The 12,109-nt window shown below is 38.9% G+C and overlaps 1 protein-coding gene across 4 annotated transcripts; it reads right to left on the bottom strand.

Annotated features, from left to right (window-relative positions):
• Positions 1–1,252: 1,252 nt before the first annotated feature.
• Positions 1,253–11,941, bottom strand: FAIM (Fas apoptotic inhibitory molecule). 4 transcript variants are annotated; one of them, XM_014537482.1, is made up of 5 exons: positions 11,918–11,941; positions 6,560–6,692; positions 5,560–5,788; positions 5,037–5,086; positions 1,253–1,701 (listed from the first exon to the last, which is right to left on the bottom strand). In XM_014537482.1, exons 2-5 carry the CDS (start codon positions 6,668–6,670, stop codon positions 1,552–1,554), a joined length of 540 nt encoding a protein of 179 aa, XP_014392968.1. In that variant the 5' UTR covers positions 6,671–6,692; positions 11,918–11,941; the 3' UTR covers positions 1,253–1,551. The 4 variants fall into 4 exon arrangements, with proteins under 4 accessions (XP_014392968.1, XP_014392969.1, XP_014392971.1 ...); XM_014537483.1 differs by lacking the exon at positions 11,918–11,941 and adding an exon at positions 8,052–8,253; XM_014537485.1 differs by lacking the exon at positions 11,918–11,941 and adding an exon at positions 6,839–6,940.
• Positions 11,942–12,109: the final 168 nt, after the last annotated feature.

Below are 12,109 nucleotides of genomic sequence, written 5' to 3' on the forward strand. Positions count from 1 at the left end.
TTGTTTTATGTTCATTAGATCAAGTCTGCTAATTGTGTTACTATTTAAGTGTACTTATCTTTACTGAGTTTTTGCCTAGCATTTATGAGAGAGATAAGTTAAAATATCCCACTATGATTTTGGATTTGCCTATTCTAGTTATGTCAATTTTTGTTTTATAGAGTTTGAGGCAATATTACCAGGTACATACAAATTTAAAGATGATTGTTCTCCACCATGTGAGGACACAGTGAGAAGGCAGCTCTCTGCAAGCGAGGAGGCGGGCTCTCACTGGGGAACCAAATCAGTCAGTGTCTTGATCTTGGACTTCTCAATCTCCAAAACTGTGAGAAATGTATGTCTTGTTTCATCCACAGTCTATGGAATTTTGTCATAGCAGCCCAAGATGACTAATGACCACCAATGAAGACATAAATTGGTTCCCAAAAGTGGGATATGGCAAGTTGCCAGTCCTAAAATGGGGAATGTGAGCTGAGGTACATGAGGAGCAGTGAGGACCTCCCCACCCCTCCCCTACACACACACATGCCCAGTTAGGAAATTGTCATCATTGTTCCACAGCAGCAAAGCAAGCAGGTTGAACGGTACCTGTGTATCTCGGGATTTTGACCACATGTTCACAGAGGCTAGCGCTCTAGGACTTGATAAAAAAATATTGGGATGTTGGTGGTGGAGTCTTCTAGTGGGCTTTAGTAAGGTCCTGTAAGAAATACACTCTTTTCTCACAGCTGCCTTGTCTGAAAGTAGAAAGGAGGGGAAATGCAGACTGTGTAAGGCAGGTTTTCCGACTATGGCTCAGAGCCAGTGTTAAAGCCAAATTTGCAGCCCCAAGTCAGTAAGAATGAAGATTGAAAGAAAAACAAAAAAAAATTTAGAGATGATTTATATCCCTGATGAATTGAACTATTTAAAAATTATTTTAAAGTGTTATGTATTTCTGGTAATTCTTTTTTGCCTTAAAGTTTACTTTAACTGATGTTAATATCATTATACCAGCTTTCATTTTTTTAATTATGCTATATTTTTTCAAAAATTTTTCCTGTTCCCTCTGCAATTCTCTGAGTTGTCTTTTATTATCTTGAACATTTTAAACATAGCTCTACATCTAGTGAACTCTCACTCTGTAGCCCCTGTGAGTCTGTTTCTACTGTTGGTTATTTCTGTACGCCCATTCAAGTTGTCCTGTCTCATATGCACAAGTGAGAAATATATGAAGACATCCATTTTTATAAACACAATCAAGCAGCACCAGTTTTATAATGTTTATTATAGTAAAAGGTCCTTTTGTAAAACATTAGTGATTTTGGTCCATATCTTATTTTCCATTTGGCTTTGAAACATTTTTACATTATTTACAAAATAAATTGCAAGTCTTTTTAATTGTATATAATTTTTTTCCCTGACTCTTGGAACATTACAGTTTCAAGTAACTAAAAAAATAAAAACATGGCAGATCAAATGTACTCAGAAGTACATATTGAACATATTTAATTACCACAGTAATGTAAAAGTCCTGATTGTTACTTAAGATTAATGTTCATGAACATGAAGTCATTCAAGAATCTCTGGGATTTCCCTGTTATCCACAATGAGAGTGTGAATAATTCCTTCTCTCCGCTTCCCACTACTGACAGCCTTTATGTAACAGTCGTGGTTCCCAACACTGAAGTGAGTTTCAGTCCCATCATCGACAAACTCACCCTAGGCCAACAGAGAAGGAGAAATTAGTGTTCAGAAACACTTACCTTTGTCTAGAGCACTAACACCATCTAAAAGGGTGGTAAAATGAAGTACATGGTAAATGTTAAGCTTTGCAATATTAGAAACTAGTATTTAGGTGCTTTTACATTCTGCTACGAATTGAAAGTTTCTTGTCTACAATCTAAGAATCTTAAGTTTGGGAGGAAAGTAAAGCCATGCACTCATGGCTCTGTGTATGTAACATGTACTGTGCCGACATACAGAGTATTTTCAAAAGTAAAAAAGGTAAACGTGATAGAAAACACTTATTAGTTACTTATTCTATACCAAGAACAGTGTACATGCATTATTTTATTGCATCCTCACAAGAACCCTGACAGAAATACTATTATCCTCATTTTATAGATGAGGAAAGTGAGGCACAGAGTAGACAACTTGCTAAAGGCCCTAGTCAGCAAGGGATGGAGTGTTCTTAACCACTCTGAAGATCTGACTCCTCAGGGTGTGAAGTGGCTTTATCATAAAATACAGAGATAACAAACACTACTAGAACCAGACTTGCTCTGTCCTATACAGTAGCCACTAGCCATATGTAGCAAAATCGAGCATTTGAAATGTGTTGAGTCTGGAATGAGATAGGCTGTTTAAGTGTAAAATAAACACTGGATTTGGAATACTTAGTATGGAACGAAGAATGTGAAATAACTCACTAAAAACTCTATTGATTGCATGTTAAATAATACTATTTTGATAGACTGATTTAAATCAAATATGTTATAAAATAAATTTCACCTTAAAACATTATGGCTAATAGAAAAGTTACACTCAAAGCTCGTGGCTGTGGCTCATACTGAATAGTACTGATCTGGAATAAAAAAATAGGGGTCAAATAGTACAGAGAAGGAAGGAAGAAGAGGAGGGCTAGAGGATAAGGATGAATTACCCCAGAAAGCAAAGAAACCCCAGTCAGACTTAAAACTTGGCTGTGAGCTTCCTGGCAGCCAAAGCAGACAGAGCAAGGTCCCGCAGCTAATGTTATCGAACCAAAGAAAGCACAGGTGCGTCAGGGAGAAGCGCTTTCCTAGCTCTGAGAAGAATGTGGTCAAGAGCTCTTCGGAGCGGTGTACTGAACACCTCCAAAGTGAGCAGGTCTGGACCTGGAGTGCAATGTGTTTCCACTCTTTTTTATATTGAGCCTTGAAAAATGTCTTTTAAGTCATGCTTCTGTAAAGATCAATTCAGAGGGCAGGGCAATGGTTTAGTAACATAATTCCTCTAAGTAGCTTCTTGACAATGTGTCAGATTCATAACCTTGGTCATGATGCTTGGAGTTAAAAAGGAAAAGGAGAAAATAAGCTGTAACTTGCAGGTGTGCATAGTACTGGGGAGGCTGCCCGAACACAGAGCTGCTGGAAGTGTCCTGCAAACTAGGCTGTAGTTACAATGAGGAGGCGACTGGGTCATAAAGAGCTATTGTCCACACACTTGTGGTTTCCTATCAATTACTGAGAAACAGAGACATCGTAGGGTGGACACTATTTTGAACTAATTTACAACCATATTAGTACCATAAAACAATGTTCTCTTTACATATGCACTGGAGAATTCTGTGAATGTGGTTCAAACTGCTCATTCTCCACCGAGAGAACTGCAGGGTAGGAAAGTAAGAACAGGAAGGAGCACCGGCCATGGTGCTGGGCACGCAGCAGGTGCCCAATCCATGTGAATGGTAACAGAAGCTGTTCCAAAAGGGGTCACGGGATACCGAAGAGCTCGCCAAGCCTCTCTGCATAAAAGAAGTCCATGAGTAGATTGAACTTGGAGAGTGGCTTAAGCTCTGAGGATCAATTTTGAGTGAGTCCTGGTTAAATTTCCCTTCAAGAATTAATGCCAGGATTAAGTCTTGATTTATGGCTTGGGCAATTCCTCAGAGCAGACATCTCTAAGACCCAGTAGGTTCTGGGTCAGTGATGGCGAACCTATGACACACGTGTCAGAGATGACACTCGAGCTAATTTTTTTGGTTGATTTTTCTTTGTTAAATGGCATTTAAATATATAACATAAATATCAAAAATATAAGTCTTTGTTTTACTATGGTTGCAAAGATCAAAAAATTTCTATATGTGACACGGCACCAGAGTTAAGTTAGGGTTTTTCAAAATGCTAACACGCCGAGCTCAAAAGGTTCGCCATCACTGTTCTAGGTAGTCTGAATAAGTTTATCCCGGACCAATCACCTCTTCTCATCTTTCTATACCTACACCAGACAGGGGAGATGATGGCAGCATCTACTATTGTGCTGCAAGCGAAAAATGTGACTAGAGAAGAGAGCATCTCGTTCTCGAGCCCTGGTGCACCTGAAGCCAGCATGAAAAGCAGGTACTCCTGCTGGCCAGGTGACCCAATAACACGTGGGAATTTCCACCTGACAATTTCAGTTCCTAGTCCCAAGCTCCCTGCTTCCCAATATAGTCTCCTCTGCTTTCACCCCCTCCCCGTGCTATGTATACTACACTATTCTTTCTTTTTTTTTAAATTGAATCTATGGGGGTAATATTGGTTAATAAAATTATATAGTTTTCAGGGATACAATTCTATATACACCACTATTATTTAATTCCAGCTTGGAATTCACTCCTATATTCATCTCACTCACAGTGCAAGTAGCTGATAGCAAAAGCCAAACACACTGAGGTTTAGGTAGGGATTTCATCCTGTGTGGCCACAATGAGTGTGTAGCCTCTGGCACTGCTAGTCTATAAATTCCACTTCACTTCTGGGGGTGGTGACAATGCCCTTTCCTGCCTGCCTTTGTGTCACCATCTGACATTATGTGCATCGTTTCTTTTTCAAAAACTTTGCTTTTAGGAAAGTACCATCTGTTTTGAGCGTATGATATAAAGCCTCCTATTCAAAGTGACCTGTGGATCAGCAGCATGGGCCTCACCTGGGGAAATGTTAAAAATGTGCATGTATGTTTGAGAAGCAGCAGAAAGCACCACTTTAACGTGAATAAATACAGAATATGCAACTTTTGGGGGAGGAATTTTCTAATGGGGGGACTCTTTTTAGGATAGAGCCTGGTCCAGGAAATGAAAGGTAGAGTGAGGTTGGGCAAGCTTACAACGTAAGTTGTTTCCAAATTCTTGCTGCCCCAAGCACTTTCCGGGAAAGGTTTTCAAATTTTGGAGTCTGAAATAATTTCTCCCTTTTTTGTTTTCAACTAAGAGGACCTTCGGGTTAATTATAAAATCTTCAAAATTAGGAAATGTAGCAACATTTCAACAGTAACTTACACACATGGTGTGAAGAATAATCAAAAGGTCAACTTACCGCTGTCTCCATTTTTTTACCATTGCACCATACATCCATAGTGTCTTTTTCTGTAAAAGTAACAAATTAAAAATTATATGATTTAAAGATAAAGTTAACTCTTTATAATTTTTAGAAAGGTTTAATACATTGGATTCCTAAAAGTCCATTAACTTCACAACTTTGAATTGGTTCTAAATTTGAAGAAACGGATTTTCTTCACAGACAAAATCAAAATGAAACAAACTTTTAAGAGAAAATCATGATCCCAATGCAAATTGATGAAGACTTGTTAAACTCAAAAGTAAATAACCAATGAACTTATATGCCTATATGCATAACCCATAGACACAGACAATAAAGTGGTGAAGGCCTGGGGGGAGGGGAGGAGAGCACTGGGGTAAAAGGGAACATATGTAATACTTTCAACAATGAAGATTTAAAAGAAAAAAAAGTTCCCATAAAAGAGCTGGACAGTTAGAGAAAATAATTAAACAGCCATTATAAAAAGCCAATCAATTCTGCAGTAACAGCAATCACTTACCCAACACAACTCTCAAGTCTTCACCATCCAAATGTAATACCCAAGTACTGGTGGTTTTTGATCTGTTCTCCATATACTTCTTAAGACTTTTCCCATTAATTTCCAGAGTATATTCATAAGCAAAACCACTGACAGCATCTATATTTATGGTTGCTTTTGTCTTTGCAGCTCCAACACAGAAGGTTTCTTTGCCCACTAATTTGAACATCCATTCTTTTCTTATCTCTTCCTAAGTAATAAAATAGAAAAGTTGAAAACACACAAATGGAAGAAAATGTAATGTTAGAAATAATATAATTAAAGTGAGCAAATGATAATGCTACATAGTTAGATGTAATATTAATTTGTGATGCAAAGGTTTTAGACTCTCAAGGCATTTTACATTTAAATATTAGATATTATAGCCTACTAGAGGCCCGGTGCATGAAATTCATGCACTGGGGTGGGGGTCCCTCAGCCTGGCCTGCGCCCTCTTGCAGTCCAGGACCCCACGAGGGATAGCCACCTGCCGGCAGTCAGACATCCCTCTCACAGTCTGGGGCTCTTGTAGTCCGGGACCCCTCAGTTTAATGTCATATAGTTTAGACCAGTGATGGCGAGCCTATGACACGCGTGTCAGAGGTGACACGCGAACTCATTTTTTTTGGTTGATTTTTCTTTGTTAAATGGCATTTAAATATATAAAATAAATATCAAAAATATAAGTCTTTGTTTTACTATGGTTGCAAATATCAAAAAATTTCTATATGTGACACGGCACACCAGAGTTGTTAGGGTTTTTCAAAATGCTGACACGCCGAGCTCAAAAGGTTCGCCATCACTGGTCTATGAATTCCTTAACTATGATTCAATAGCTTTGTACAGCAAAATGATACAGGCCAAAATATAAAGATAACCACTTTAGTAAGAGAAAAGCCTGAGTTCACATATGAAGAATCTACATTAACAAAATAAATCTCTCTGTATACCATATTTACAAAGTAACATGCTTTTTTCCTACCTTCCCATCTACATATACCACTCGTTTGCCGGATGTGGTCCCATGTTCAAATTCAATCCTATGGACTCCATCACTCAAAGCAACATCCCAAACGGCTACAAGATCTGTCATTTTTAACAGGCTATCCGGAGGGCTAAGGGAATAAAATACAGCAGTTATAATAGGCCAGAAACAGTTATAGGATAGCCAACTAATCCTTCCAAGATGAAAATAACAGATTTTTAAAACCCATAAAATTACAAAATATGAAAGTGATATTACCTAAGAAATCTCACTCACAGTACACGTAACTATCTTCTCCCTCTTATGCACTCTTCCTTTAAGATGAAAGTATTCTCATGGGTATACAGTCAGGTAATTCCAAACAAAGTCACCTTAACATTAATAGGATTAAGAATCTATGACAGTATTCTAAGCTAGGCTACAGAATAATGCTTGGAAAGGTCAGTAAGAAGTCTCTATTTCTCCCTCCCCTCATTGGAAAGCAGAGTACAGTATTTTGTTGGGGTTTTTTTTTTCCCAGATCCAATCATTCCAAAAGAAGAATTCTATAAACCTTTCATACTTAAACCAGTGACTAAGAATTAATTTTAACAAAAACACTTTTTAATTTACTAAAGTAAGACTGAGAAAAAGAGATGTCATGGAAGAAATGTCCTATAATAAAGGTTAAAATGTTACGGAAAATAGTAACTCTTGTCATTGCTATAGGAAATCTTATTTTTTTTAAAAGGAAAAAGAAAATCTTATTTAAAAAATAAAGGATTTTATTTAGTCAGGAGTTTCTGGCATAATTTAAACACACTTTAATATAAAACAAATATAAATATTTTAATATAAAACATGTTTCCTATGTACATGACATATATAATATTATATTGATAGAGGTTTTTAGCTTTGAGAGAAGTAACACGACAGCCTTAATGATCATCGCTAACAGTGAAGTGTTTCTGTGTGCCAGTCACTGTTCTAAGAGCTTTACCTGTGTTAACTCATAGAATCCTCATCATGGATGGGCACTATCATTATCCCTGTTTTAAAGGTGAGGAAACTGAGGCTCAGAGAGGCTAAGGGCTTGTCTAAGGTCACAAGGACAGTAAGTGGATGGGATTTAAACTTCGGACTCTGGCTCAAGAGGCTGTTCTCTTACCTACGACCGACCCTTCATTCCCTCTCGTCTCCTCCGTGTGCTCTAAATCAGAGCTACTGGATGGGTTTGATATCGTCTTGAAGTGATTGCCAAGAACTGTGTGCTGAGAGGGATTTGAAGATCTTACATCCAGGTCCTCTAAAGGACGCCACGCTAGTGGTGCCCACCCTCGTGCCGGGTGTTTACTACCCTCCTTCACCTCATAGAAAAGCAAAACCATGCTTTCTGCAATTGTACACAATGTGTCCTTTAACAAATAGCCTGGATAAATAACTCTTCTGAGTGACTAAAACAATCTTGAAAGTTTCAGAAGCTAGTTTGATGGCAATGCAAGATATTTACCTTTCGTCATCTTCAAAGATAGGACTCTCATCTCCAGATGCCATGGTTGGCAAAACAGTCTTTAATCCAATTAGCAGCCAGGAAAGAAAACAGAATTGCAGGCAAGAAAGATTGAGAGCAACAAAGATGACATCTGTAAAAGGGCTTTTCTAACTTGGCAATCCATTTCTTAAAATGGAATGAAGTTTCTGATGAAACAGCTTTTACATACAATAGAATTGCAATCTCTAATTTTCAGGGAAAGAAGTCAAGTCATTCAAATCGGTTCATCATATTTTTCTGTGGTATGGCTTTATAATTTCCTAAAACTAGAGAATAAACTCTAGTTTATTTCAAGGGTTATACCACATCAGAGCATCAAGAGACCTAGGGGTCCCCTGGGTCCCATGCTTCTCAAATTGAGACAGAAGAAGCCCCAAGGGTCTGAGGCAGTGGGTCAGGGAATACATAAAACTCGAGGATAAACAGAATGCATCTTTTGGAAGCATCAATGTTACAGGTGGTTACAATTTAAAATGCAATCTTCATATTCAATTTTAGAAGGCTACATTATGGTAGAATATATCATTAAAACAAATTTTTTAGATAACTTCAAAGAAACGGTGAGTTTGCAGGAAGCAGCCAAGAATATGCTAGCTGGCTTTAGAAGAGCAAACTTAATTTACCTGTCTACTCAAGCCCACTTAATTTACTAGTGCCAAAAATGAATCCACAAAAATTATGTGGTTTGCTCAGGCCACTAGCAGGGCCCAAGCCAAACCTAGAGCCCAGTGTTCCTGTGCAATTAACTAAACGATAACTGGGCTATAATACTAATTAAGTTTTACTGAGATCAGAAGCACAGATGTACTCACATACACAGGAAACCCTCCATATTTGAAGATTTGGGATTAACGGTTATACCCCTGCCATACCTACTGAAAAATGGGTTCACTAATTTTTGCTCCCAAGTTCTAGCCTAGCCTAGCCTTCTTCCTACTGATGCCAGAGGGTGCTCTCTTTCCTTGTTAAAAATGGAAGCTCAAACAACCAAAAGCCACAAATTCTTTTTTTGTTTTTGTTTTTTTAAAATATATTTTATTGATTTTTTACAGAGAGGAAGGGAGAGGGATACATCTCCTACTGGGGATGTGCCCGCAACCCAGGTACATGCCCTTGACCGGAATCGAACCCGGGACCCTTCAGTCCGCAGGCTGACGCTCTATCCACTGAGCCAAACCGGTTTCGGCACAGAAATTGTTTTTTTAAAAGATGTTAAGAGATTAGCATCCATAAAAGCAATATAACAGGCAAAGAAAAGCTAAGAATTTTAGAATGAAAACTAGGTATTTAAAACACTTTGTACCTAAAATAAATCCCTCTTTTTTTTTTATTAGCACCTTAAAATATTGTAGATTTTTCTAGTCTTAGGAAGCCCTAGGGTACCTCCTATGAAAGTGGAGGGTAGATGGAACTTATTATGCTAAGCGAAATAGGCCAGTCTGAGAAAGATAAATATCACATGATTTCACTCATATGTGGGATATAATGATCAACATAATCTGATGAACAAAAATAGATCCAGAGACAAATGGCAGGGGAGGTGTGTGTGTGTATGTGTGTGTGGGGGGGGGAGGGCGAGGGGAAGAGGGGGTTAGAGATCAACCAAAGGACTTGTATGCATGCATATTAGCATAACCAATGGACACAAACACTGGGGCAGTGGGGGCTTGCCCGGGGTGAGAATGGTTGTTGTTTTTTTTTGGGGGGGGGGTCAATTGGGGAAAAATTGAATTGATGTAAAACTTAAGACAATAAATAAAAAGAAAGTGGAGGGTATCCTACAACTATGAAAGCAAAGGGAATACATAGCAATAGAGTAAGCCAAACAGTGTAATATCAACTTGATTAGCACCTTAAAATAATGTAGATTTTTCTAGTCTTAGGAAGCCCTAGAGTACCTCCTATGAAAGTGGAGGGTAGATGGAACTGGAGAGCATTATGCTAAGCGAAATAAGAGAGAAAGCATCTTCTGCAAATCAGAGTGGACTTAGAGATATTGTTCAAATTTTGCTTTTCAATTTGTAGAGACCCTAGAAAGTTCAGTAATTCAGCATTCAAACTTGAACGAATTGCCCAGTTTTCCATTATAAGGAACTTCAAGTAATATCAGACTAAGATAATGCATGGTACCATCTTAGTTATAATAACTTTTCATGTAGGTATAAAAGACAACACAACAAATAAAAAGGGGGTTAGAAATCAGTATTAAAATTTTTTACTTTAAATTATCAACATCCATTCATATAATTATTTATGGAGTATCTGTTTAAGGTGTAAAAATGTTTTGGAAATAGTGGTGATGGTTGAACAACATTGTGAGTGTACTTAATGTTATTAAATTCTTAACACTTAAAAATAGGTAAAGTTACGAATTTTATGTAGTATATACTTTACCACAACTTAAAAAAGCAATACTGTAATATACCAAAAAAAATTGAATTGTATATTTTGAATGGATGAATTATATGGTGTATGAATTATTTATCAACAAAGTTGTTTAAAAAAAAGACCCAGGTGCCCTGCTGCTAGTGTTTCTTGAAATGTAATGCACTTAAAATCAAGAGGTGATCACAGTTGCCTTTGTCACCTTACTCATCTGAATGAAAAGTCAGTCACACACAGATCTCTAACTTACAAATTGGACTTAATAAACACGTCATATTCTGAGTGCATCCACCATGCTAATAGTTATCAGTCACTTGTGTGCCAGGCACTGAGCTGGGCACTAAGCTCAGAGTGAGGGACCCTGGAGAGATCGAAGGCGGATCACAGCACCACCATGGAGTGTCTTATACAGGGAACAGGAAAGGACAGAATGGGCCCACGGAGAGAGGACCCCAGCCCTGCCAAGTGGCGGGAAGGGTTTGGTTTAATATTCGGGAGAAAGGAATCAATCCACTGTAATTTTGAAACTCTTATCTACACATTTAATTTTCAGGATCATGTGGCCAAACAGGAAAATGATCACGACAAAGAAAAATTCCCTCTATTTTAGCACAAAACTTTTAAAATGTAAATGAAGTGAATGGAAAGACAAATTCCATGCATTTTCACTGATGAGGGCAATGTCACTCACTTGAAGCCTTTTTCAAGTCTTCAAGGAAAGATTTTTGAGTTTCTAGTGACCAGCCATCAGCAGGATCTTCTTAAAATCCCTTCCCTTCCAACCCAACACCCATGTTTCAGTGACTTAAACGTTAAAACGTTTCCACGATTCATCTAAGCCCAGCTTCAATTTTGCATTAATCTACGTTTAACCGTACTGGGGACTGTAGTGGTTTGTCCAAGCTACATCTAAATCAAAATTTAAAATTACTAAGATACTCATATTTCCTTTTCAGCAAAAGCTCTAGGTGCGGACAGCCACAAGGCACGTCACTCTTTAACAAATGGGTGTTGACAATTTGCCCCCAGTGCCTTGTGGGACCTACAACCAAGGCGACCAGGCAGTTCCTGAACCAGGTATTCCCAAACACTGGTGACGGTAGAAAAACCAGAATAACCCTTCTAAGGAGCATTCTGCCACGTGCATATACTGCAAGCCTGATGGAGGGGTCCCTGTAAACACAAACCAGGCGGAACAGTGCTAACGGCTCGCTTTTGCAACAGCTGAAAACGGAAAACCACCTGTATGTCCACCATCAGGGAGGGAGCCCATAGGGAAATCACAGTCCGTCAGTCAACAATCTGGATGGAGGTCGGGGCAGGTCAGACTCCGACCCCCGGGACCGCAGCCGAACGGGCTCCACACACAGACACGAAGGAAACCATTCGAGCCGCGGGTGCCGCCCGCGATGGAGAGAGAGAGAGAGAAGCCGAGTTACACCGCTTTCCGATGCAGGTCCTGCAAAAGCACAGTCTGACCTGGTTTATAGGGAAAAGGAGGGAACGGCTGCACGTTGACCCGGATGCTTTGCGGGCTCATGTGCTTCCTTTCTTGTCCCACTTTCCAACAGCGACAAGTTCTAACTTCAGAGCTGGGACGAGGCCGGAGGCCGGAGCGGCCGATCGCAGGG

Source organism: Myotis brandtii, unplaced genomic scaffold (assembly GCF_000412655.1).
Source record: "Myotis brandtii unplaced genomic scaffold, ASM41265v1 scaffold18, whole genome shotgun sequence".
NCBI lineage: Eukaryota > Metazoa > Chordata > Mammalia > Chiroptera > Vespertilionidae > Myotis > Myotis brandtii.